This window comes from Protomyctophum bolini, assembly GCF_963924005.1.
Source record: "Protomyctophum bolini genome assembly, chromosome: 14".
Classification (NCBI taxonomy): domain Eukaryota; kingdom Metazoa; phylum Chordata; class Actinopteri; order Myctophiformes; family Myctophidae; genus Protomyctophum; species Protomyctophum bolini.
This window is the reverse complement of record NC_137875.1, coordinates 31,003,085-31,029,590: the sequence shown is the minus strand read 5'-3', so window position 1 is coordinate 31,029,590 and position 26,506 is coordinate 31,003,085. Positions and strand designations below refer to the sequence as shown.

At 43.7% G+C, this 26,506-nt stretch overlaps 1 protein-coding gene across 5 annotated transcripts; it reads right to left on the bottom strand.

Annotated features, from left to right (window-relative positions):
* Window positions 1-1,450: 1,450 nt before the first annotated feature.
* LOC308328502 (pleckstrin homology domain-containing family A member 1-like) lies at window positions 1,451-26,506 on the bottom strand. Of its 5 annotated transcripts, XM_080782360.1 has the most exons (14): window positions 26,382-26,506; window positions 20,771-21,033; window positions 19,677-19,733; window positions 19,521-19,566; window positions 12,717-12,814; window positions 11,485-11,616; window positions 10,154-10,294; window positions 9,704-9,772; window positions 8,661-8,725; window positions 8,413-8,476; window positions 8,149-8,238; window positions 5,608-5,681; window positions 4,542-4,616; window positions 3,229-3,616 (listed from the first exon to the last, which is right to left on the bottom strand). In XM_080782360.1, exons 2-14 carry the CDS (start codon window positions 20,909-20,911, stop codon window positions 3,382-3,384), a joined length of 1,287 nt encoding a protein of 428 aa, XP_080638486.1. In that variant the 5' UTR covers window positions 20,912-21,033; window positions 26,382-26,506; the 3' UTR covers window positions 3,229-3,381. The 5 variants fall into 5 exon arrangements, with proteins under 5 accessions (XP_080638488.1, XP_080638486.1, XP_080638489.1 ...); XM_080782363.1 differs by lacking the exon at window positions 4,542-4,616; XM_080782361.1 differs by lacking the exon at window positions 26,382-26,506 and having other exon boundaries at window positions 20,771-21,288.

Below are 26,506 nucleotides of genomic sequence, written 5' to 3'. Positions count from 1 at the left end.
TGACCCTTTAATTACTTTCATGTCCACCTCTTCTAAAAGCAAACTTTCCAGAAATGACAAAAAACAGATTTTCCCACCAAAGGCAGTATATTTTTTCAGTTTCTATTTTCTGCACCAAATCAGTGTCAGCTTTTTGCAGCAAACCACCAATTCAATACAAACCAAATGTCTAGGCAATGTCTAGGCAATTGTTTGTCCTTTTGCGTTTGATTACATGGTCCTCAATTATTTGTCCGTTGGATGTTTGTGCATGTCAACGTTTAGTTTATAAATAATTGATGTATTGGTGAAAGGCAATATGCCCATGCCTTGCCTGCACCCGATTCGCATCTGTTGAAATAAAAATGCTATCTAAATATAAATATCCCAATTCTTCCCACAAGAGGGCAGTGTAAGCTTTGCTGAGTGCTAGAGCAAATAGACTGTAGGCCAACTCCTTGAATTCTATCTTACATTTTACATATAATTAAGACAATGTCACCCACGCCTCCGCTCATCACTGGCTTGCCCAGTTGATATGAATTTCCATTATGCAGGTCATCTCAATGTATTATTACACTAGTTATTACATTTCTCCATTCACTTTAATGGGAAGACCGAAGACTCCCAATTAAAGTATTATTTTACTTGGAGATCGTAAAAGCTATATTTACTAAACTTGGAGAGGTTCATAAACTAGATAGGTCTCCACCAGGGCAGGTCAGGGCCTGGCCTCCTGGTGGCGCTATAATAGGCCAATCTGAAAAGGGTGCCATTTATTCTTATTCCTTGGATGATTTGAGGCAAAACACATTGAGGCAAATGTGTTTTGCAAAAATCTACCTGTTGGTGTCACTATAAAAGGCCAATGTGAAAAGGGTGGATACACATAAATTGCACGCTGCGTTCATGATTTCAGGCTTTTTGTTCAAAACGGGCCAATCCTGCAAACTTTGAAGGCCAATGTTAGCCAATTAGGATGGAATTTAAAATATTAGTGTGACAGAGATGGTGTAACGATTTGCGGGATTTTTTGACAGAATCTGGAGGAGTAAAAGTCGACCTCCTGGTGGCGCTATAACAGGCCGTTCTGGAAAACTTTGGGCAGAGGTTCATCGTTGCCATCCAGGGAGTGTGTGCAAAATTTGGCATCGACCGGGTTAACGGTGCCGGAGATTAGCTGGTAACGGACGGACGGACTCACACGGACGGACGGAGTGCAAAACATACTCTCTCCCCATGCCTTCGGCCTGGTAGAAAAAATAATTACGAAAATTAATTGCAAAAGAATTACATCAGTCGGCTCAAAATTCATACAGTACATCAATACAAGCTATTCAATCTAATTAACTACTCGCACTGTACATAATTGTGTTCATATATTCGAACGTTAAGGACTAGTGAGTCCAATTTCTATTCTATTTTTCTTGTGCTCCGGAGAGATTAAAAACTCATCAGTAAAACCCCTAAGCACATTCACAATGTGTTTATTATTTTCCAAGTCATCCACATAATAAATAAAGACAATTCAAACCAATTACACAAGACAGAAAAAGGGTGAAATAGCTTGGCTTTTTGTGTGGTACGGGGCTGACATGAAGCAGGCACTTTATTAATGGCTAGTTATTATTACTTAGCAGGACTACGGTTAGGATTTATTTTTTAAATTAAGTCCATTTAGCAGTAGCCTACTATTGGGGTAACCTTAATTTGGCAACACAGGTAAAGAACAATGCCAGGAAACATCTAAGAGCACACCAACATAATATATCTACAACACACACACTCTTGCAACAGAAAGCCAATCCCTGGACATTGTTAAAATTGTATCATGCAAGGGACAAGTATCTGAGCTAATCTTTGTTTTTAAGTTAAACCCATAACCATTTAAAACATTTAAGTTGTTTGAGGACTTCATGTGTGCCTATTTGCCAAGCTTCTATTAGAGAATGGTGTGGATTGAAGGTAATGTACGCGTCCAGTCGGCTGAATAATTAAGATGTAAAGTGTATGCACAGGCAAATGTCACGCCGGTTTCTTGTCAATGCATGGCTGTTGGATCGGGTTCCATTGTGTGTATATGTATTCATATGTGGCTGTTTTTTTTTTTTTAAGTGTGAATTGATTCTATACTAGAACTGCTACTTAAATGAATGCACATTATGATTATATATATACAGTATATATATATATATATATATATATATATATATAGCACAAGGCATCTGCACAGTTTACTAAGAATTGTTGAATTTTACCCGATTAAAGTACACATAAGGCGACATTAAATTAATTAAAGTAAAAAAGCTGACGAAGTCAGTGGTACCGTTCCTCAATGTGTATGTCAGTGACAATGGAATAACACTCTGTACACCAAGTCATTGTGGCTGCATATATGGTCACAGAGACAGTTTCACATAAAGTCGGTTCTAAAACGCAAACCATGACCTAGCGGTGACTTTGAAATACAAGACATGAAACAGATTTAGTCTTAGACTAGATTTGGGATTTTGGAAATTTGCCTAAAATGCATCACACCAAGTCCAGAGTACTACAATTAAAATGACTGAGCGTATGAAAGCACCGCACAGATTTGGATATTAGTACAGCGATTAGAGAAGCGGTGAACATAGAGTCTTGGATTCAAGTACTCTTTTCAGTCATTAGGAATAGGAAGTAGCTTGCACCCTTTAAAAGCTCCCTTATTTACTTGGCACAAAATGGTTCGTAGAAATACCGGGCCCCACAAATATTGTCGAGCAAATCTTTGTGCACTTAAGCCAGCTGGTTATGCAGGTTAAAATAAAGTTCTCTCATTGCATTTTAATAGCCACAAGCAAACTAACGTGTCATTACATTTTCCCCCTTCTCGGACAACGTTGACTATGGGTAAATAAATAAAATACATTTTAATACAAGGGCAGGCAGGTGGAGAGGGGCTGGGTGAATAGCAGGTTGTCTTTGGCGCACACAACCAGTTAAGTTCAATGCCGGCCCCCGCTGTTTGGCTCACACTAACGGGATCTTGCAGAGAGAACATCTCGGATTAGTGTTCTAGTCTAGTCGTACACTCGGTCCGCCATCAGCTTTGGCTTGAAATCCAGTGCCAGTGCTTTCCTAACACATAGTGTTTTTCCTTGTGGTCTACGTAAGGTTCTACCTGCGCCATGCCAGTCCAGGCCAGGCCAGAGAGTATTTTTAAACAATTTTTAAGTAGAAATTACGTGAGGAAGGCGAGGGAACTACAAACTGCTGGTCAGACCTGGCTCACCGGCAGGTCGGCATCCTCCAGGTTCAGGGTCGTTTGCAGAGCACAAGGCTCATAGCTGCTGCGCCGGCGCCATGGTGACTCCAAGTCGGTGGCTGTGACGGGGGCGGCGGTGAACAACGGCGGCTCGCAGCTCACTTCGCCAGGCGCGTCTCCTGCAGAGACAGGCGCGCTGGGTTGTGACTGGGCCGTGGCAGCAGGCTCATGAAGTGCTCGCTGTCCCACGCCAGGCTGCGGGCATGTGCTGCCCGCGAGAGCAGGCCCCCGCTCTGGGTAACCGGGTGGCACGGCAGATATGGGCGAGCGAGGGGCGGGGGGCCCCGCTGGGCTGCGGTAAAATGTGGAAGGGGAGGAGCGGCCACCGTGTTCCTGAGGTGGAGGGAGTGAGAGGGATGGAAAAAGAGAAAAGGGAGATATTAGACAAACGGTGAGACAAAATAAAAATACATGATCTGTTAGACGAGCAGGTTTTGTTTATTTTTTTCAAAGAGCGAGAGATAGTTACAGACTCAGTTTAGCACCAGAGCTGCAGTGTGGAGCCTGACGCAGCTGTAGTAGAGTTGAGTTTTCAAAGTAGTAGGTAGTTTCAGTAGTAGATGCTGAAGAAAGGAGCCACGATAGACTGGTGGTGGTAGTTGTAGTAGTAGTAGTAGTAATAGTAGCAGTAGTAGAAGTAGCAAAGTAGTAATAGTATTAACAGCAGCAGGAAGTAGATTATAGCTTGGTAGTGGCAGAGGATAGCAGAAGAAGAGAGAAGTGTCTTAGGAAGCGGTGGTCAGTTGTTTGCAGGCCTTGTTTTTTCACAGCTTGTCACTGTCAGATTTCACTCTCTGAAAGACAAGATGAGATGGGGGGTGGGGGGGGCAGCAGAGATCGGAAATGCATAAAATTAAATAAAAGGGGAAAAAAGGGATTAGCCACTGAGCAGTTTGAGAGAGATGAGTGAGGACAACAAGGCATCAAGTTTGCTGCAAAACATGTAACAGGTAAGTGTGTGCTAGTAAGGGTTCTTCCAAATGCGTGGAAGAATGGCACTGTGCTCAACAGGATTGACATGTTTGAACCCCCCAGATGTGGTTACAGTATTAGTTAAGTCAGTATTTCAAGACCGTTAAAACTTCACCATTTCTGCATTGCAGTTTTAGTGTTTTTAGTAAAGGAGAAGGGTAGAGGAGCGGAGCAGGGTTATTGTTTCGATGTGTGTGTGTGTGTGTGTGTGAGTGTGAGTGTGAGTGTGAGTGTGTGAGTGTGTGTGTGAGTGAGTGAGAGAGGGGTGAGAGAAGAGTCGACATACAGGCAGCGGACAGGAGGGAGGAGGAGAGACAAGCAGGATGTCACACATCTAAGACAGGTACACAGCTGCAGCAAACTGCAGAGATGGAAAGAACAGGGCCGTGAAGGAGGAATAAGAAACAAAGAAAGATAGAGAGAGTGAAAGACACAAACACCAAGTGATACAGAAAGTGAGAACTGGAAATAGGGAGAGGGAGGAGGGGGGTGTGTGCAACAGATTTCCACGGCCGGGGATGTCCAAGTAGCCAGTGCAGTGTCTGCCCGTTGTGCGCATGTTTGCCACTTGCATACCGTGCACGCCTGTGTGTGCGTGCGTGATCATATTACAGGCTCATATGTAGAACTGTCTTCTCAGTAATGGAAAGAGGGCTGAGGTGAAATAAGCTATGAGGAGCCGGTTGGAGCCAATGACTGCAGAAGGTCCTTCCAGTGGTTACATGACCGTTAGAAAGCTCTGTTCAGCAACTCACATCAGTGCACGGGCAATAATGTGCGTCGAAACGCTTTCATGCATTAGAGAGGCTCGAGGTGCGCTTAATTTCCCTTCGCCATGCTCCTTTTGGCATGTGAGGGAGAAGTCGAATCAAACGCACCTCACTGGTATATGAAATTATGCTTAACGGTGATATTAAAAGCGTAACCTGGCCCAGAGCTGGCTGTGAGGGCGCAGCATGGAATGGAGCAGGAACTGCACTTCATATCCAGAAGTGTAGAAAAGTGTGGAATTAAAAAGAGCTGTAGCGAAAAGGAGAAAGAGAACAGTGGGCAAGAGGAGCAGCGAGGAGAGGAGAGAGGGGTGAAGGAAGGGATTGTTGGGTTCTTTGCAGCCGTATAGAGGGTTTCTTTTCTTAGGAAAGGAGTGTTGGGACTGGGAAGGGATAAAGCGATCCAACCCACTCTCCCTGTGCTGTCTAAAACAAAACAAAACTTAACAAAAAAATTAAATATAAACGGCCAGCCAAGTGAGTGGAAACAAAGTATAAATAAAATAATAATAATAATAATAAAGGGCGAGCTTTTTAGTTTTTTATAAAGGGCAAGGTTGGGGGTGGGGCTTTAGGACGTACGTGCTGCTGCACTCCCCGATTCGGGACGTATACCTCTGTATACAGGGGTTCGACAGCCGTCTGGTCTGCCGCATCTGCAACAACACAGTGCAAAGCTGGATTAGAGCAGAGGGGCCGTCCGCCCACAGGGAAGAGAATGACAGAAGAAAGGAAGGAAAGATAAAAAAAAGAATAAGACTGAGAGGGAAAGGGATGAGAAAATAGTTGGGGGGGGGGGGGGGGGGGGGTGGGAGTGAGAAAAAATAAAAAAGAGTCCAAGGTAAAGAAACACAGAGCAGTAAAGTAGGTACAGGTTACTACCTAACCATGGAGGACAACATACCCTCTGCAGTCAATACTGTGTATCTGGCTTTACCTGTGCCCTGCATTCTACATGAATGCTTAGCTTCCTGTGTGTGTATGCAGGTTGAGTGGCTCTGAACATTAGGAACCTGGGAAGGTTAGGACATAAGGCAGTAGTAGTTTGGGCTGCACCAACTTATCGCAGCACAGACGGAGAAACGACCACAAGCCGTTTCCTGAGGCTAGAAACCGAGACAACAGAAGAGAGTTGGTACCAAAAAGAAGGGGGGGGGGGGGGGGGGGGGGAGGATGGAGGAGAGGGAACCCGAGCATGCAGTTGCTCCCCTAGTTAGACCCCCGATCATGGAGTGCAGACGCGGGTTGTTGAAGTCACACGGTTCAAGTTTTAAAACAAATCCACAAACAACGTGTGACGTCTAAAATCCCAGATTTGAGTCACAAATAGGATAATCTCATGATTATTTCTAAAGTTATTTTTTTATCTGCATTTGAAACAGTCATTTTTTTATGTGAGTTTGCAACAGAGTTGTGCTTGCTAGAACATCCTTTTGATCTGGACTAAACATACCACAAATGGAGCCACCTTTTGTCTGTTGCCATGTACAATGACTGCCATTGACATACGTATATTGTATAACATACTGTACATGATTGATGTTTTATGAATTAACTCCTCACAAAAAGTTCAGAAACGTTATTTTGGTTGATTATTTCTCCCCTTCAATAACACTGAGCGAACCATGCTGGCAGCAGTTGCCCAAACAATGCAATATTCTTCTGTTGATATACCATATTTTATACAATACCAATTGGTACTATTGAAGGGGAGAAATAATTGACAAAATAATTTGAGGAGACAGCAACTAGACGCACTGATCAAACAGATTTAAACAAGCAAATCGGGGTCGACTCCCATAGGAAGCGGGGCAGACACAAAATGACAGGCCATTTAAGCCAGTGACATTTCATTACTTAATTTCATTTCATTCTACTCAAACTTCACCCATTCGTAAAAAGACTTGATAGAAGTGGACCAACACATATAGTAGGTCAGTCTTGGGTTTACTTTCGATTATGAATAAGATTTAATTAAAAAAAAGTGAAAAACACATGTTCTGTCTAACCCAAACCCGATCGTCAGAATTTAACAAATATCCAGATGAAAAAAAGCTATCTTGGCAATGAATTGGTCTCAAAAAGTGTGTAATGTATTGACTTAAAAGTGAGCTAGTGGTGCAGGAGTTGTGCAGTTCTATAAAGCACTGGTCAGTGCAGTTTCTTTTTATTTTCTTTAATATTTGAAATTGCTTGGTTGCTTAAATGCCTGTTTAACACCTTATAAGTCTGTACTATAAAAATAAATTACTACATGGACTGGATAGTAGATAGTAGATTTTAGACATATCCTTGTGCATGTTGTACCATAGGATGCTTGTAAGAACAAAATTGATTAACCTCTTCGACCATGGTTACCTCAAGGGTCTATACTTGTCTTGGTCGTCTCCCTTTTCCCCCTCTACACGAATATCTTTGCCATCTACAAGCTCACAACATGTTGTGAATGGTTGGGAGTCCGTATATTTGCCATTTTCATGTAGTTAACAGATTATAATGAATGACTTATTCTTGCTGCCAATAAATATAACCGTGCCTGTCATGCAAGGCAACAATGACACCACTTCCTTTTTGGAGATTTATAGCCAGTCTAAAAAAAACCCTCTTCTTCCAGTCAAATATTTCACATCATTATCGGACTCACTCTGTCTTGCTGATTATGCTGAATACCCAAAATGGCAAGGGACCAACACCCAATTCATACAGCATCACCTATACATAACTGGTACCCTTATTTGGACTGACTAATTTGGTCCACAATTGTGTTCGAGAATAAGGTCATTTCAAGTCATTGCACCCGAGGTCATGCAGCGAGTATCAGTGTAAAAAGATAGGAAGTCTGCACACAGCTCTGCTCTGCCGTTTAGTTTTTATTGCCAAAACACTGTCATTTTACAGGCAACAATGTTTTGGCCATTGTTGGTGAGGTGATACAAGTCTCCCCTTATGCACGCATGTGTGAGTCCAAGTCAAGTAAGGAATTAGTCCAGGCTCCTGAATCAGTCTCAAGACTTCGTGAGTCGAGTCCAAGTCTGTTATGCTTCTAGTGGACATGGGTATTGTAGTCTGTTATGCTTCTAGTGGACATGGGTATTGTAGTGTAGTGAAGTGCCAGACACATACCGTAGCAGCAGACCTGCCAGGGCCCCGCTGGGCCACGATAGCCCCCGACACAGCTTTGATCCAGCTGTGCATCTCCTCTGGACTGTCCGCCTGAACCACATGGGACAAAGAGATAGTTTGGGTGGGTGTTGAGTGAGTGAGAAGGGACAAAAAGAAAAGAGAGAGAGAGCATTAAGGAAAAGAAGGGAGTATAAACAATATAGAGTTTTCCCAGCACTGTGATGCCTAACAACATGCATGTTGCCTTCAGAATGGACATTCTACCTGTATATAGAAGGTCCTTGACGTGGTGACCACTTCAAACAGGTTGTCCCTCATCATGATGTCACTACAACAACCGAGGGGGGGAAACAAAAACAAAATCCCATTACAACCATGTCAGAAAATACACCTGAGCTACACTTTAACAAGAAAAGACAAAGGCTACATTTCTTCAGACAGTAAATCTTTGTGGAGAGTTTTTTTTTCTCTTTCTTGTAAGATCAGGTGAATGCTGGGACTTGTTAGAACACCTCTGTTTGCACTCCTGGACTTTGTGCACTTCCTTGAGTGGGATCATTCGCAGCGGTTCCTTCTCCTGAAGACAAAAAGAGAAAACACAAATAATAGCATCGCAGTGCATATTTAAAGAGTCCATGAAGAAACTGACTGCATGAACAATGTGCTTTTATCAATAATGCTGTACATGTGAGAATGCAAAAAAGGAAAGGAAAGGAAAACTAATATGAGAAACGGGAGTCTGGCATATTTCGCAACTGAAACATTTTAATTCCGTGCTCAGCCAATCAAATAATCACAAGTCATCCCAGCCAATCACTTTTCTGCCCTCACTTTTACTTTCTCAGCCAATCAAATCGCTATGAGGTGATCAGCCAATCACAAGCCAATGTTTGTGTTCACACAGACCCACAAAGCTGGCCATAGGAGGGGCTAGTGCCCCTCATAAATAGGCAGCAACATCATTGACAACAATTTATTGACTTAAGGTACACATCACAGTACAGTGGTCCTGCTTAATTAGGGCTCACAAGATAACTTTAACTAGTAACTACTCATCTGGTAATTAGAACTTCTAGCCAGTAGCACAGCTAGAGAGACACTACAGAGTCGAAAGTTGATGGCCTTGCTGATAACCAGGCAGATGGTGTCGAATAAGGACTGGCCCAAATGCAGACAGGAGTAGAGCAGCTAGCTGTTGTGTGTGTGTGTGTGTGTGTGTGTGTGTGTGTGTGTGTGTGTGTGTGTGTGTGTGTGTGTGTGACTGTGACTGTGTGTGTGTGTGTGTGTGTGTGTGTGTGTGTGTGTGTGTGTGTGTGTGTGTGTGTGTGTGTGTGTGTGTGTGTGTGTGTGTGTGTGTGAGGACAAGCTAGGACATAAGAAGTGGAGGTTCCAAATTCCATGGTGTAGGGCTGTAACATGTTGGGACTTGGGAGAGTGTGTGTTTGTGCTGTTTCTCCTGGCTTAAGGCTGTGCGGGCGGAATCAAAGCCACTTGTTGCCACCATTGCACGCTGTTGTATTGAAGTCCTCCCAAAATCATGACAAAAGTGAATTACCAGATCTGATTTGAAATAACTCATTGCATTTTCTTCCAGCAGGAAATATCGCCTCTTCCAGTTCCTCATCTGGGGAGACAGAAACAAAATGTTAGTATTGACAATTTTGGCTGGCAAAGATGAAAATAGACATTGGATTTGTTGTAAGCAAAATGTATCTTAATTGACTTAGCATGATTGAAGGTTTCTAAAAATGTGGTACAATTTTCTCTTGCTGAGTATTTCGTAATGAGGAGGACACCAGCAAATCCCCCTGTCTAATTCATTTCTACTGGATTTCTTTCTTTGGCCAGCCCACAGGGGCTTTCCCCAACAGAGCCAGGGGCCTAATTTCATGGTGTTGGCCAAGCATAGCCACCCGAGTACAGTAGTAGTATGACCATAGCTTGTTTCCAGAACAAGGTAAAAATGCGGTATTATGTCTTATGAATGATCCTGAACAGAACTCACCACCGCTCCCTGCTTGACGCAGTAGCCAGATTTGATGACTGTCTGCTCCTGAGACGGTCTTCCCAGGAAGTAGGGCAGCTGGCTGTGGGAGCGGCGCAGGGCCTCGCGCTCTGTCCCCTCTGCACCGTCGCCCCCTTCATGCTGGAGGGGGAGTTGTGCAGTTAGACGCAAACATCAAGTTTGTACAAAATCGGCCCGGAAGGCTACGGTAGCGTGGTCCGGGCACCTCAGCCTACTCAGGAATTATGCCCCGCACTTTTATGCAATACCCATTTCTAAATGTACTTTGCTGTCAGAGTACCCATTATGTTACCCACTATACATCCCAACTAAATATGGAAATTCTGATGTCATCACAAACTGATGACATCATAGTATGCAATGTCACTGAGCAGTATGGGTGGGAGGGTTAAGGGATTTCTTTATCTTTTTTGTCTTTATCTTTTCTTTCATTTTGTTTCATAAAAAAAGTATTTCATATCATAATGTTTGTAATAATTTATCTGTTCAATAAAAACATATTTGACAAAAAAACAACTGATGACATCCCCCGGACCAAACACAGAGAGATGGTGCAGTCTCCATAGGTCCAATCAGACAATCAAGACAATCAGACACATATACAAGTTCTTTTGGTTATCAGAAACCGTTGGTCTGACCAAATTAACACATGGCACTGCTTACCCCTGGGTCACCTGGGAGACACACGACAGTCACAGTCGGTTGGACGGCGCCCAGACAGATTTTGTCAATTAAAAGATACCGGTAGGTATTTTTGCTCAGATCAGGTTTTTTGGGACAGATCCCGATCACGGGTATCTTTCCTCAGGATCGGCCTATACCGATCTTGTGAGTACAGGGAGAATTTGAATATTCCAAAACTATTATGTCAAACCCCACGACAAAACAGTTCCTCCGTGTATGGGGAGGAAGGGGAGAATGTTTAGGCCTGTCACAAAGATGCAAAGCGACTATATAATCTGATTGACTACTTAAATGATATAAAAGATCGGTTTATCCGTTGGCTGATCGATCAGAGCTCTTCTATTTGTCTACATTGGTGTAGTACAAAAATTATGGTAAATGCTCTTGATAAATTATGATATGGAACCGAGTCAAGCATGTATATTTTGAAATGTTTAATTATTTATTTTGTCAATCGATTCATGGTTTAATCTCTACTAGTGTACATGTATCCTATAGTTCATTTTGTTGACTGGTTGATGGCATGTATATAAGCTGTGAAACAAATTTGTGTAGCAAGCTTCTTGGATCTGGCAGCGTCAGGTTAGGCATGTATGGCAGTATGTGCAGAAATGTATTCCATTTACCTGCGTTTGAGTAATGATTGGGACACCTCCTATGATCTCCGTCTTGTAGGAGACCTGTTTCTTGGGCCCTGCGACATCCAGCGAGGCTTTCTGGTTCTCTGCATTCTGCTGGCTGTCACATGTCTTTGGGACCTGTGGGGAAGAACACACACAGCAATTCAACCAAATATTCAGGCCCTTACAAGGTTTCCCGTCATAGCACAGGTATGACGCAGAAATGAGACATTCAGTGTGTCTCAACTGGGTTCACATTCACACCATTCTGTCGCTGTACGGACTGAACTTGACGGGCCTGTTCATTTCACAACCCTCTCTGGTAGCCATTTCCTGAGAGGCCTGCGTGGTAGGACGCATAGAGCACAGTGGAAATACTCCTCTTTCCCGCAAACCGGGGCAACATTCAACAACAATACAAGGCATCCTGTTAGTCATGCTCTGACTCACTATCTGATGGCTCAACGGTCCACTCACTTATTTGTGTATAATAGAAATTAAATAATGGCTGCTCCAAAAGCATTCAACCTAAGCTCAAACCACAAGAGAACAAAAGGAAAGTGTTTTGTGTGGATGAGAGTGTTAAGATGAGTCATGTTATTCTGCATGCATTTGTACTTTGTAGTGCATGCTTCTGTGTACAAGTCTGTATGCATGCATGTGTTTATGTGCGCTGTGCATTTCTGTGTGCATGCTTTTGTATGCATTAGGTGTGCTGTGCGTATTGTGTGTGTGTGTGAGAGTAATACTGGAGAACTCCACAGTTTACCAAGTCGCCACGGCGAAAATTCTTCATCAATGTCTTAATCGTTATGCTAACATGCTGTCTTCATCAGTATGTCAAACTCACAGATGTTATAGTTCATTTCCAAAGTGATCAAATTATTTTGTGCAATGAAATGGTCAGCTAGATGATGATAAAAAGGCGAGTATGTGAATACCAATGATAAGTAGGCCTACCATTTCAGGAATTGTTTACTAATTGAAACTTTTAGCATTCCTACTTTCTCTAGTGTTAACTCTAAACAACTATCCCCCCTCTCTCTCAATTCAATGCAATTTAAATTAAGGTGAAGTAAAAACTAAAATGCACTAAATCGCGACGAGTTGGTAAACTGGCAAGTTTTCCGGATACCCGTGTGTGTGTGTGTGTGTGTGTGTGTGTGTGTGTGTGTGTGTGTGTGTGTGTGTGTGTGTGTGTGTGTGTGTGTGCGTGTGTGTGTTCGTCTCTCTCTCACAGTGATCTTGGTTGCTTTGTTGAGTGCGTTGACCCAGTCTACCAGGTCCTGCTGGTCGTTGGCTTGCAGGAAGAACTTCCTCATCCCTGCATTGATGACTGCATGACATGAGCACAAACAATAAGAGTGAGCGTCATCACCAGTGGAAGAAAAAAAGAAAATACAAGTGCCGTAATGTAGAACAGCAGCATTTTATCTACATATTCACTCCTGTATCCATTTACTTTCCTGTATCCATTTACACTTGTCAGCAATGGTTCAGTCAATATAAGAAGATTATTACATTTTGACATCATCATCATCATCATACTATAATTCTAACAATGTCTGTGTGTGTGTCAGAAACACCGCCGTATCTCCTCATTGCCTACACCAATCACTCCCACAGGCATTGACCATATGAATATGGAGGTCTTAACGAAGCCCTTTTTTCGATTTGACACATTAATGATTAATAATGAATTTATTAGTGAATTAACCTCGCACCCTCACACACCTCCGCCCCTTAGCGACACCTGCATCACAGGCCACCGTTCTCACCGTTATCCCACTGGCATGCTTCCTCTAGCTACCGCCGCAACACAACAAAGAGTGCCCTATACAATCTGGCGCCGCGTGTGTGTGTGTGTGTGTGTGTGTGTGTGTTGCATCCTTTGGCCTTCTTCTCCTACTAAACCACACCGTTTGCACACATCTCACCATGAACAACAACAACAGCTAGCCTGTCCACACCTCAACCACTACTTTGTATTCATATTCATATGCATATTACATATACCCATTTATATGAAATAATCCAACCGCACCCATCACTCCCCGCAAATCACGTGTCACCAGTGTCACCAGTGAAATGCATGTTTGGACGGACACAGATTAATACTGGGACACAGTTTCCGGCGCAACATTCCCCTTGCATTCTCCAACGCACTTCCCCTTTTTCACACCACCCCCAGGCAGGCATCAGACCTATGTATCAGACCCACACGAGGAAAACAACTCGGACCCATAGTACAGCTACTCTTGCGTCAGTCGACATAACTTCTTCTTTGGGGAAGCATCGCGGCCGGGTTGCGTGGCACAGGCACCTGAAAGCTCCGACAGTTGGACGGAGGCATGTTAACGTGAACACACACACACACTGTTTCGAGACCACACTGTCCGCCCCCTCCTCAACCACCTCCTTCGCCGTGCCATACACATGGGCTACATGCACGCTGAAAGCCTGGACACTGACGACAGGTTACAGCCCTGCGTGCACGCAGCGTGGCTGCGTGACACACTGAACAGCACGATCACAACGGAATGCTTATCTGTCGGGGTCTCGGGGTGGCCAAATGGAGACTTTGGGGAAGACAGATCCCGTGCCGTCGGAACACCACAATGACAAAATACATACAGACAGATGCAATGACAACGACACGTTCCTAAATCACACAAAACATCAAATTCTTATCCTGATTATATAAAGAACAAACTACAACTTGCTTTGAAGCCCAAAAAACCAACCTCCGCGTTCACCGTTTAATAGCTTATATCCCCATGGGCAGCAGACGGTGAGCGGTTAGGGACCGTCTACAAAGTGCAACACCGAACTTGAAAATATTCAATAACTTCCATTTATAGGCAGAATATCACCACCATATTTACATCACACATCAATGGTGTACTTATGATTGTACTACAGCATTTAATTAGCCTATACTTTTGTGCCCAACACAACTTCCCAAGACCATCTGTAAACAATTCCCCCCCCATCAGTAATGTGATCTATTACATCGCACACTGAACATGATTTGCTGTTCATATATTCAGAACGGGTAAGGACTAGTGAATATAATGTCCCATACCTAGCATTTTTGCACCTAGATTTGCCATGTTTCCAACAATACAACAATTTAGTGGAGATGTAGTGGTGATAACAAAGGACCCAATTCTCTGGAGGAGTTTTCTTTTTTCCTCTTTCCTATTTTTTTTATCCCATTTTTCACCCGGTACCAGTTGCCTAAGCTGTTGCCTCTGACAACCTAGGCAGAGCCCCAAACTGAGCTCATGCTTCCTTCAATGCATGAGGAGTGAGCAGGCCGCTTCTTATCACCTGACAGGGGAGAGGTTTCCCCGGTAGGATGTAGTGTGTGAAAGGAACACGTTATTTCAACCCTAGGGGACACAGGGAGAATATGCAAACACCTGACGAAGACCCGAATGGGTTGGAACGTTGTTTTTCTTCAATTTAACACATTGAGTACGCCAACGTGCATCAAAATAAAGGCCGCTATAGTGCCAGAGTAGTCTGATCGCATTTACTCTGAAAGCCAAGAACCGGAAATACTTTCTTAAAAAAGTTGACTTGACAAAGTGAGCTCATAATCCCCGATCATCTTAATATATTTATATAAACTCCAAAAAGCGTTCATATTTTGCGGGAGAGACGGATGAGGAGCAGAAATGCAGCGCCAGCATATCGATCCATTCATCACCACGGAGAGCGCCCTGGATGAGGAGATACGAGTCATTCTTTCCGCCGCGCTAACATGGGAGTCAATGACAAGCTAATACTTGCACAGAGCGTTAGCATACGGCAAGCGAAAAGCGAAATGCCAAAAAAAAAAATAGGAATAATTCTGATTATTATTATCTCGCCCCGCGTCGTTTGGACGTCGCTAGGACGTCCACAGACGTCTAAGGTATTACTCGTTTCTGATCCTTATGACGTTTCCAGACGTGTTTTGTACAGAATGTGTTAATAAAAGGTTTGGAGATCAAGACCGGTGTGCAAACGTCATCTCCTCTCATAAGAATATGCAAACTCCACACAGAAAGTCCCTTTCGCCAACCCCACCTATGTATTATGACATACAGCGTCCCTGGTGGGAATTGAACCCGGGACCTTCTAGCTGTGAGGTGACTGCGCTAGCGACTGCACCACCGTCAGTTCATCTTTTCTGATAAACGGAACCAAACTCGAGTGATGAGCGCTTGTTGCCCATGTGCTCTGTGCGCTGCAGATTTCAGAGTTGGCCGACTACTACTGCATACGCGGGCTGTCTGACCATCCGCCTGGTGTAGCTAATAGGATGGGGCGTATTGAGATCACGGCTCCATTAACCATGGACAAGTGGAACTGGAAAGTGAGAGAGAAGCCTGGGAGCAAACTCTCTCCCTGCACTAATACTGCCCTCACTTACACTGGATGACCTAGCTGGAGGCAATATCAGCCCGCAGCTTACGACACTCACCCATTAACACCATAAGGGCAAAGACCGTTTAACCACTTTCAGCCTGGCGTGCCTGTTTTGGTAATGTCAATACAGGCCAAGTTTTTTTAATAATATAAAATAGGGCTTAAGTGATTAAGGATAATAGCACATAGCCTGTCTTTCCAGGGCACTATTACATACCAGTTGTGAAAGTTGGCCTGTGCACAGTGCACACATGCTCTCTCTCTCCCCCTCGCACAAACCCCGACACACACCATTATCAATCACAAAGAAGTTTTTGGGTCAACCCCCGATTAGCTATGAATCAGTGATTTAGGCACTGAAAGCATCGCTTATGCCTCTCCTCCTCTCTCTAGTCTACATCCTTTCATCCATCCCCCTCTCTTGACCCATCGTCCAAACCCCAAAGTCCCTCTCTGTCTCTCTCCTCCACTGCACGAAGATAAATTACATTAAAGCTTGACTGGTAAGTCAGGGTGAAACGAGCTGCAAATAGCTCAAACTTTGTGACACAATGGAGATAATTCTTTCTAGTTCCCTCAGAGTGTGTGCGTGCATGCAACTCTGTCTGCACCAGCTCTTGGGACACATGCAAAGCCTCACTCTCTCATGCCCTCCTCGTTCTCTCCATCTCATTCAGAGAGGACCAATAAGGAGAATGTACCCGTTAGCCTACTAAGACTATAAAAGTTAGGCTCACCTCACACGTATAATACTGGGGGGGGGGGGGGTAAACTGTACAGAGTAAAAGTAACTCCAGGTGATTCGCTGAAGTGCGGTGGAGGATTAGAAACATGATGTATTGCAAATGTAATGATGTACTTTGTTAAATTAAAGTTAAAAAAGGGACATATTACAAAAACATGTCTTACAATGCCTCTACATTCTGTAAACATCAAAAGTGGACAAGACAATCAATGAATTGCTGTATTGAAAAGACTTATAACATTTTAAAATATAAAATAATTTGAAATTAGCCGATCTACAAGCTCACAGCGCGCCATGGTGTGAGCTTGAAGATCACCAGGCCGAAGGCATGGGGAGAGAGTATGTTTTGCACACCGTCCATCCGTGTGTCCGTTACCAGCTATTATACAACAAGTCGTTTCGAGGAGGCAATCTGATTGGTTGAAACAGTCGTGGTTCAAATGAGCACCACTCCACACCTAATCAAAACAAAGAATTCAGCTGCTCTGTTTTCCAAGAGCGCAGCAAACTCAGTGGCTAGGCTATAGCTAGTTTATTGGGATATTTGTGGTCGTAGTGACTACATCCGTCATTAAAAAAATATGTTTTTTTTTTTTGTTTTAAGGGTAACTGTTGTATAATTGCAATATTACACGAGAGGGTGTGGTTTAACGGGATTATTGGCACGACAGTGATGCCGTCAGGAACGAGACGTAGTCGAGTTCCGCAAGCATCACTGAAGTGGCCATAATCACGTTAAACCACACCGAGTGTAATATTGCAATTATACAACAGTTACCCTTAAAACTAAGAAAATCTCCGGCATCATTAATAGTATGATTTAGTAGCAGGGAGGGTGAGCGAGTGACGCCACCGCTGCTGCTGCCTCCTCCACCTCCATATTGTAAACATTGACATGTGCATGTCACCCACGGGAAAAGGAATAAAAAGAAAATGCCCTGAACGTTCTTGGTACCTATGAAGCACTGTTGCAGGACGCCTAACAGCAACGTTTCACCATGGCGTTATTATAGTATGGATGTTGTTGATATGAATACTTCTATTCCTCTTCGGAAAAACGCCGACATAACACGGTCCTCAGTGGAGGATTGTTGATAGTAGGGGTTGGGACTTACCGCAAGGTCTATTGGCTAACATTGTCTTTCAAAGTTTGCAGGATTGGCCCATTTTGAACAAAAAGCATGAACGCAGCGTGCAATTTACGTGAAATCTTTCACACACACTTTCCTACTAAGCTGAGGAATATATCCCACCCTTTTCACATTGGCCTGTTATAGCACAACCAACAGTTTTTGAAAAACACATTTTTGGAACAAAATGCCTCAAATCATCCAATTGCCATCAAAGGCGTAAGAACAAATGGCACCCTTTTCACATTGGCCATACCATACCTCCACCAGGAGGCCACAACCTGACCTGCCCTGGTGGAGACCTGTCTCCCAAGGGGCACTTAATCTAGTTCACAATATATTCTTGTAAGTTTATGTCCCTTCCTAGAAATGCAATTAAAGTCACATGCTTGCAAAATAATACTCATACTTAAGTATAAAATAATGTACTCAGTCAGTACTCAAGTAGCATGAGCTAACGTGTTAAGTTTCTGGTCTATAGGGGTGGGTCGCGGCTGAGATTTGCGCACGCCCTGATTGGATCTCACCGATCTGTCCGTCAGCCCTGGCCACTCCTCTCGCCTTCGCACAGACAAAATGAAAGCCTGGGTATCGAGGCTAGTACTCAAGTGTCCAACACTGGTGAACACAAACTATGTGTGCAGTTGCGTCAGGCACAGGTGAATCACAAAAACACATGACTTGGTTTGTCTTGGAAACATTATGCACATATCTGCATGCTGGCTGGCAAACATGTCCGCACACATTCATGATTCACAACCTGCCATTCAGAGAGTTTCATTTCGGTCAGATGACGTCCCATAATACTTTCCCTGAAAATGACCAGTACCATTCCTTCTAAGTCACTGCAGGGAGGTTGTAGCGATCAGTTTAACATGTGGCACGCAAGCCAAGGTTTAAAAATATCCTCTCCTACTTTTCTGAATTGGGTTCCGATTAGGATGTCTGCATCCTGTGGAAATCTCAACATGCGAGCCCACACAAATTCACACATAGTCAGGGCAGCGCGCACACGCACTGGTTGCTGGTAAACAATAACAGGGGGGGTGAAGGTTTGTGCCTCAATAACCTCCCAATGCTATGGGTTGATGGCTCTTGTTTATGCAACATTCTCCGTTCCATTTGTCGAGACTGCACAGGCACACAACACAGGGCTGGAGGTCACGGTATGAATGACTTTAAGCCGGAGTTATACATTACTTAGTTGTGCATGGGTGTTGTACAGGGCTGTCAACCAATAGTCTATATTCAAACCTATATTTAATATGGGGAAAAAGAAAGAGAAAGAAACTAACAAACGAATCGTTGATTGTGAAAATTTACGTTTGAACAAAGAAATAATAATCTACCACTGGCCCCTAAACCTTGCACAGCAGCTGGCCTTGTGAGGTCACAGAGCCATCCGTTTGCAGACACTTCAAGTTACATTCCCTTCCTTGTTCAGACAACTTGGATCTATGTTTTATCATGGACACTTGGGTCCCGGGTCTGTTTATCATGACATTCTGGATGCATTTTTAACTGTGTTTTAAATAAATAAAAAGCTTAACCATTATTGACAACCACCCATAAAGTCAGTGTTACCTAAACAGCTGGCTACCTGATCGACGGAGCGGTGAAAATGTGTGGAATGTCACTCTAGGCTGAAATTGAGGGGTGAGACAAGGACAGTGTGCATTCCTCCCAAAGGCTACAGTGACACACTGACATGCTCCGTGTTTTTGAACATTAATTGTGTGTGTTCTTACCGAAGCAGAACTCTGCCTTAGGCCTCTGCTTCGTGGCATCGCTGACCTACAAGGAAACGGGAGGAGACGTGTGCTCATCAGCCATAGAATACTTAAACACCACGAATGTCATGTTTACAAACATCGCCTTCCAAAAGCTGCAGGAGCAGGGCTTACCTTTGAGATGTAGGTGAGCTTAAGGGAGCCGACGCAGTCCGTTCCGACAGGCAGGTTCTATGGGCACGAAAAGACTATTAAACCAAACTATTGCATGCCCATTGAAATTTTAAAAGGAATCACAATTTGGCATTAAGAGTTTTTTCTCTGGAATGAAACACTTGAATTGTGTGGTGGAAGGGCAAAGGAAACGCTGAATAGCATTTTGTGGCTATGTACATACTGTATGTGTATGTGTATATACTCACATAAATGCGACTGAATGAGTCTTTCCATAGCTCGGAACTAGATCTAAATTCAATGTCATTAAATTTTCAGATTTTTTTGTAGAGCTATAAAAAGAACAGGACTGAATTATTCAATATATCGCCTGTCCTACATGATTTATGAACAAGTCATGTACTGTAGCAGAACACTGACAAATAAGACATCTTTACTCTGAATAATGTGCTATACATATTCAAACAAAGGAGCAAGGCAGTTGATTGAATTGTGTGTGTGTGTGTGTGTGTGTGTGTGTGTGTGTGAGAGTGTGAGAGTGAGTGAGTGAGTGCTGCATCCTCACATCACAGTCTCAGAGCAAACTTGTGTAACTGACTAGATATGTGCATAGGTTTGTAAACTACCCAGAACGCTTTGGATCAAAGTATTTAACTTTACCAGAAGCGCTTACTATCCTGATTGTCAATGAGGCAGCTCACTTTATCAAATAACTGCTATTAACTAGAACATGCTCGCCAGAGTCCCATTTCTGTACCTGCGTTGTCTGCTGTCAAATTTCAAACAAATTATTGCTGGTTACTTGACTTTTCTCCCTCCGTGGGCCAGCATGCATGAGGCTACGCTTTACCGATTGCAGACAGCCAAGACACCAGACCGCTAAGCTAACTTTAGCCCTCTGTCGTTACCTGTGTAGTGCCCACTCAGGTCACTGGCAAGTAAGCAAACATCAGCCAGTGTGTAATTACCTGCGGGTTTCCAGCCAAGATCACTTTTTAACAACTAAGCTACCCATTAGCCCCTGCTGTTACCCTGCAGAGACTCTGTGCAGATTGCTACGGGCTAAGCTAACACCAGCCATGCTGCTGTCTTACCTGTGGGTTGTCCATGAACCAGACAAGGCTGCCCTGCTGAGTGTCCAGGATGAAGTAGCGCCGCAGGAACTTGCCACTGCTCTCATTCTCCTCGATGTCCAGGAAGCCACAGATGCGGTTCTGCCGATCCACGTAAGGCATCTCGACACCGGGACATTCCCTGGCCCGCTGGGGCCGGGACTGGAGAGGATCCGGGTGAGGGGGGTGGGAGCAGTGGTGATGGCGATGGGGAAGTGGACGGCAGCAGGGATCGGGACAAAATCCTGGAGGGAAAGAGAGAAGAAAGTGGAGAGGGGTGTGGGTGTGAGGAGAGCGCGAGGAAATGAGGAGTTTCAGTGTTCGTTGTGGCGAGCTCTGCCAGCTTCCTCCCACCCTCTTTCTCTACCCCTCTCCGGTCTCTCTTGCCACCTGGAGCTCACCACAGCACGGCTTGGCAGGCGATCATGTGACACAAACCACAACCCCGCCTTTAGCCCTTTATATCGCCTACTCTGTCTGCAGCTCTTCTGTCTTCTCCCCCTCTCTCCAACATCGCCTCTACCCTCCCTCCCTTTTTTGTTCTCCTCTCTCTTACACCGTTCTGTCTGCTATCTCCTCCCTCTTTCCGCTCACTCTCATCCTATTTGGCGAGCCTCTGGCCAGCCCCCACCATCCCCCTCCCTCCTCCACAGCTGAGAGCAACTTGAGCGTGGCCTAGAAAGAGAGAGATTGTTTTTAAATGAATATATATATATATATATATATATATATATATATATATATATACACACACACACACACACACACACACACACACACACACATATATACACACACACACACAAGCTGAGCCGTGTTTCACACGAAGCGAAAACATGCGCAGAGGAGATGGCTGGCAGGGACTGGGCAATATTTAACCTGCTGAGAAGCGACAATACACACACCTTACAGAGCAGTTACTCACTGGAAATCCATATAATAGTAAATGATTAATGTGTGTGTGTATAGGTTGTGTGTGAGAATCTCTCTCAATGTGAAACCAGCGTGGGTGGGAGTAGCAACATTGTTGTGAGCATACTGTTACATCAGCCCTGTTTCAGCGGTTGTCATTTTGAAGTCAGTCTAAAAAAAATTACACTTCGGAAAAAGAAAGATAAAGACTCTCTTTTTCTCCAGGACATTATCAGCCTTGTGTGGGAGGGAAGGGGGCAAAGCCGGGACAAAAGGCCTGCTTGTTGTGGATCGACTCAGGCCTGAGAGAGTCACTGTAGGCCTGTATCTTCCCAAGTCGTCCCATAATATGAGATACAAATGAGCACATACACATTTATATGCACACGGGTCGGGTATTCAAAGAAGCAGCAACAGTATCAAAGTTGACTTTGTGACCAGTCCGCTAAACAAACAATTATGCGAGTCTGAGAGGTGGCTTGGTAGCATTTGGTCATTTTGTACCAGAGTTCCTTAATCCTTATATGGTGTTCCTTTGCTGATGAACAACCAAATCTAGATGCCTAGACCCTAGAGCTACACTGAAGCCTAGACAGTAAAAATCCTGTTAATGAAATGCTTGAGTGTACAAAAATGTAACTAAAAATGCATGGACCAATCATCCAATTGTACTACACTCTCACTATGGATGAAATAACACTGAGAATATTATTGTGCAGGGTTTCAATGTAGTAAGGCCAATTTATTTTATAGACATCTTTTCGCCACAGTCTTGTGTAAAAATAATAGACAGGCTAACGCAATGACATGTCGCATCAAGTCCTGCGCCCAACAAATGTCTACTCAAACCCTTTGATTTAGCAGATGCTATTGCAGCTATTCCATGACAGACAAGATTGTGTATGTGCAGAAGAGAGGGAATGGAATGAACAGCCTGATGTTCCAATGCTACGTGAGCAGCAGAAGACAGTTGGACAGACTGTGAGAGCACTGCAGCAGGTTAAAGGTCAGGCTGAAGAGAAGGTCAGAAGAGGGCATGTAGCGCTCACTGACTAGGAGCTGTCTTCCTATTCCTAACTCAAACACAGCTCCAGAAACTCTCACTCTTTCCAGATTGAAGGAAAGCTTTGTCCACCATCACACAACGACCCTTTGGTCACACAGAGCAGAGCAGGTCATAAACAGTACAAAAGGGGTGGTGGTGTGGGAGAGCAGGACAACACCACAGTGGATGGATGCTCATGTTTCTTCATTTATGGACCTGTGTCTGTCTGCCAATGTGACCTCTGTAAACAGATAAAATACTGACACTGTACTAGTATTAGATTTGCTTCCTTAGATTAAAGTCCATTCCACTCACATATATGTCATTGCCAAGCGCCCAAGCCACATTCTTTTGGTTCACTCAACATCCTGGTATGTGCAAGATTTACAACAAATGCATGACTTTTTAATTCACTTGAGAACAAACGAGTGAGCAAATCTGAGCGAGCCATTAGTCAATCGAGTGCCCACGCTGAGCAGCCGATAGCCTCGCCCTCATGCATCGCCAAACGCGCCATCCAATTTGGCAAGCTGTGGTGGACACGGGACAGAATAGGGTATCACATGAAGCAAAATGAGTGCTCGCTCCATGCATTACCTGCTCCCTGCACGTGTCTCTCAGCCGGGTTTTGGCTTGGCAATGGGATACACAGATTTCACTCATATCCAGCTTCATCTGCTACCACCACCACCACACATGAATATGGCAATTTTACTGTCTGGACTACAATTTCAATTTATCTAGTTACACTCATTATTAACCAGGCAGCCAAACTTCCAAATGATGGTTGGTGTCAGCAGCCCCTTGAAAAAGTGATGGCAGTGTTAGCTTACCAGCCAGAAGTATTTGGCTGGTTTATACTGGCGTTAACTTTCCACACTGGAGCCAAGCGAGGGAGGGACAAAATAGTGTGAAAGCAGGAAGAGAGTACAAATCATCTACAAGATAATCTACAACAGAAAGTTGTAGATGGCTAGCGAAGTAAAGAAGAACCTAATTATTCTTAGCTCACTACTTGTACGACACCTGATTATCCTTCAGGATCAATAAAGGTATACATTTACATATATCTATTCTACGTCCGAGCATAGACATAGTAAGGCCCCGCCTGCCTCTGATTGGCCTACCGACACTGCCCATCTTGCCTGTCCTCCGAGATGCAAGGCTACTCTGTGGTGGGAAATAATACACCAGTACAAGTACAAGAGAATGGCAACACACGACAGTAACTTGTAACTTTAATTTTTGTAGAAGAGGCAAACTAACATCGTTTGTGCCGTTTGCTTTGATTGAATAATTGATTGAACACGTATGTACTATGATTTGATTTGGCTGTGTTCTAAATTAAAGTGTTAGTGTTGAACTGTTGATTATCGTATATCAATCTAATTTTATTATAGTAAACCAATACTATTACACTAAAAAAGATAGAGATCAAGGGAAAAGAGACCTTTTTACAGTACAATAATGTTTCAAGTTTACAAATGTATACAAATAAAACAGGCCAACGGAATAAACAATATTAGTTTGCCTCTTCCACAAAAATAAAAGTTACTGTTGCGCGTGCCAATCTGTCATTCTCATACTTTTTTAAAATGTATTCATTTCCCACCACGGAGTAACCTCGCGGCAGACTATCCAGCATGTATCTTCCACCTTGGAGGAAACTCTGGTAAGGCCGGCAGTGTCGGTTGGCCAATCAGAGGCAGGCGGGGCTTTGCTCGGACGTAGAAAAGATATACGCATACATACAGTAGGTATCCATCGCAGTGATGCAAAATAGCCTACATCCTGTGACTCACTAAATTACTGTATCAGTACAGTACTGTACTCCAACATTGTTGAAGTACGACTCATAAAATGTCCCTGGAGAGCTGGGACCCATTACATTGAGTATGTATTTACATTACTGGTTACTAGTATCTAAGTTTTGAAATAGCCAACACGAAAGTCCACATTGTGTCTACTTTATTCATCTCCACCATATTCCTTCCTCCGTGCCTACATTACGCAAAAGAAAGAATAAGTCTGCACACCGCTTTGAAAGCTCCCCAAAAACGTTATTTACCAAGACGGGGGAGAAAAAACACACAACGTTTCGGCCTCTGTGGCCTTCGTCAGGTCTATTGGGAGGCCAAAACGTTGCGTTTTTTTCCCGCCTTGGTAAACAAACGTTTTTTGGGAGCTTTCAAAACGGTGTGCAGACTTATTCTTTCTTTTGCAGTTTGTTCCTTTTGTTCGAGCACCTGTTGAATTAGCCTGGGATGTGCGTGCACCTTCTGACCACTTATGCCTACATTACCAAACAGACAACGTGACGTCACCAGGCAGGCGCCCCTAGGTAAGCGAGTTTACTGTGAGGGAGGCCCTCATAGTGACAAGCCCCGTCATGCTGCTCCTGGCATGGAATCTCTCTCCTTCACTCCCTCAACCAACACAAACACATTTGTTCTTCTAGCGACCAAATCTGACTAAGCTAACCTCTGACTTAAAGTCTGTTTAACTTATTTATCAATGCACATCTATGTCATGCCAAAGCTACCACATTACACATAAACAGATTTGTGACAAATAAGAAAGGCACTAGGTTATACCTCAACCTGGCACAGGAAAATTCTCAGTGTTAACGTCATAACTGAAAATGTACAAATGTAAAGAAATTGAACTATTCGTATACTTTCAGAGTTTTTTTTAGTCTGATTCTGTGAGCTCAATAATTAATTCAAACAGCCGCATATCTGCCCAGACCAGAAAGGATCAACTCCAGCCTGGAGAGCAGGCAGGACTTCTTCAGGTCTGTCAGTTCAAGACCCTTCTGGACAATTTCTGGCTCATAGATGTGCAAACCAGCCAGGCCTGTAGGTTTAGGGGTGTTCTGCAGTGTGTAGTACAGTGACAGTCACGTTTCACAATGAGGCCTGATACTGTCTTGTAAGGCAGCACCATGGTACAGTAGGTTTATTACACATTAAGAAATCCCTACGAATTAAGACACGACAATTTGCTCCCAAAGTCGACACTAATACTATTTATAACGTTATAAATTCAAACTTCCAAATGACCCACTGGATAACTTGGCTAACGTTAGTATTTTCCAGTAGACTACCGTAGTTAGTAACGTTAATATCAGGGCAACACGAAAGATTATCAAACGAGACACACACACAGACAACACAACACTGTTAGCAGCATCAAATAGCTTTACTTCAGCCATCGTACAGAACCATTTGGTCGTTCATCGGACTAAATTGGTACTGTACCAGGGTTAGCTTTAGCTTAAACACCTAGCTTACGCTATAGCCTGCACTCCACGTTTACCAGCTCTACTTAATGTTCCAACCAAAGAAATGAAAGCTCAATAACAATGGACTTGTCAGTCAGAAATTCTGAATATATCTAATGTCTAACGTTGTGCTTGTTGCACTGTAGTGAACGTTACAAACATGGCCACCTGGTTAGCATTAAGCTAACCTGCCTGCATCTGCCTGGTAGACAAGTTTTGTCCTAGCTACAAACCAAAGCTATCTACTAGCTCGTCGATCGTTGACAAAGTGAGTTGTTATTTTGACCATTGAATGTATCCTAATGCCTCAAACAGAACGAGATCATTTATGTATGCGTTTCCAACCAACTTACCCCGTTGTCTTCTCGATCGATGGTTTGGTTTGTGTTGCTGAGTCTCCCTGTGCCTCAGCCCATCTCCACTCCTGATCCACTATATATTATCTGAGTGTGAGACTGTGAGTGAGTGCCAGTGGTGG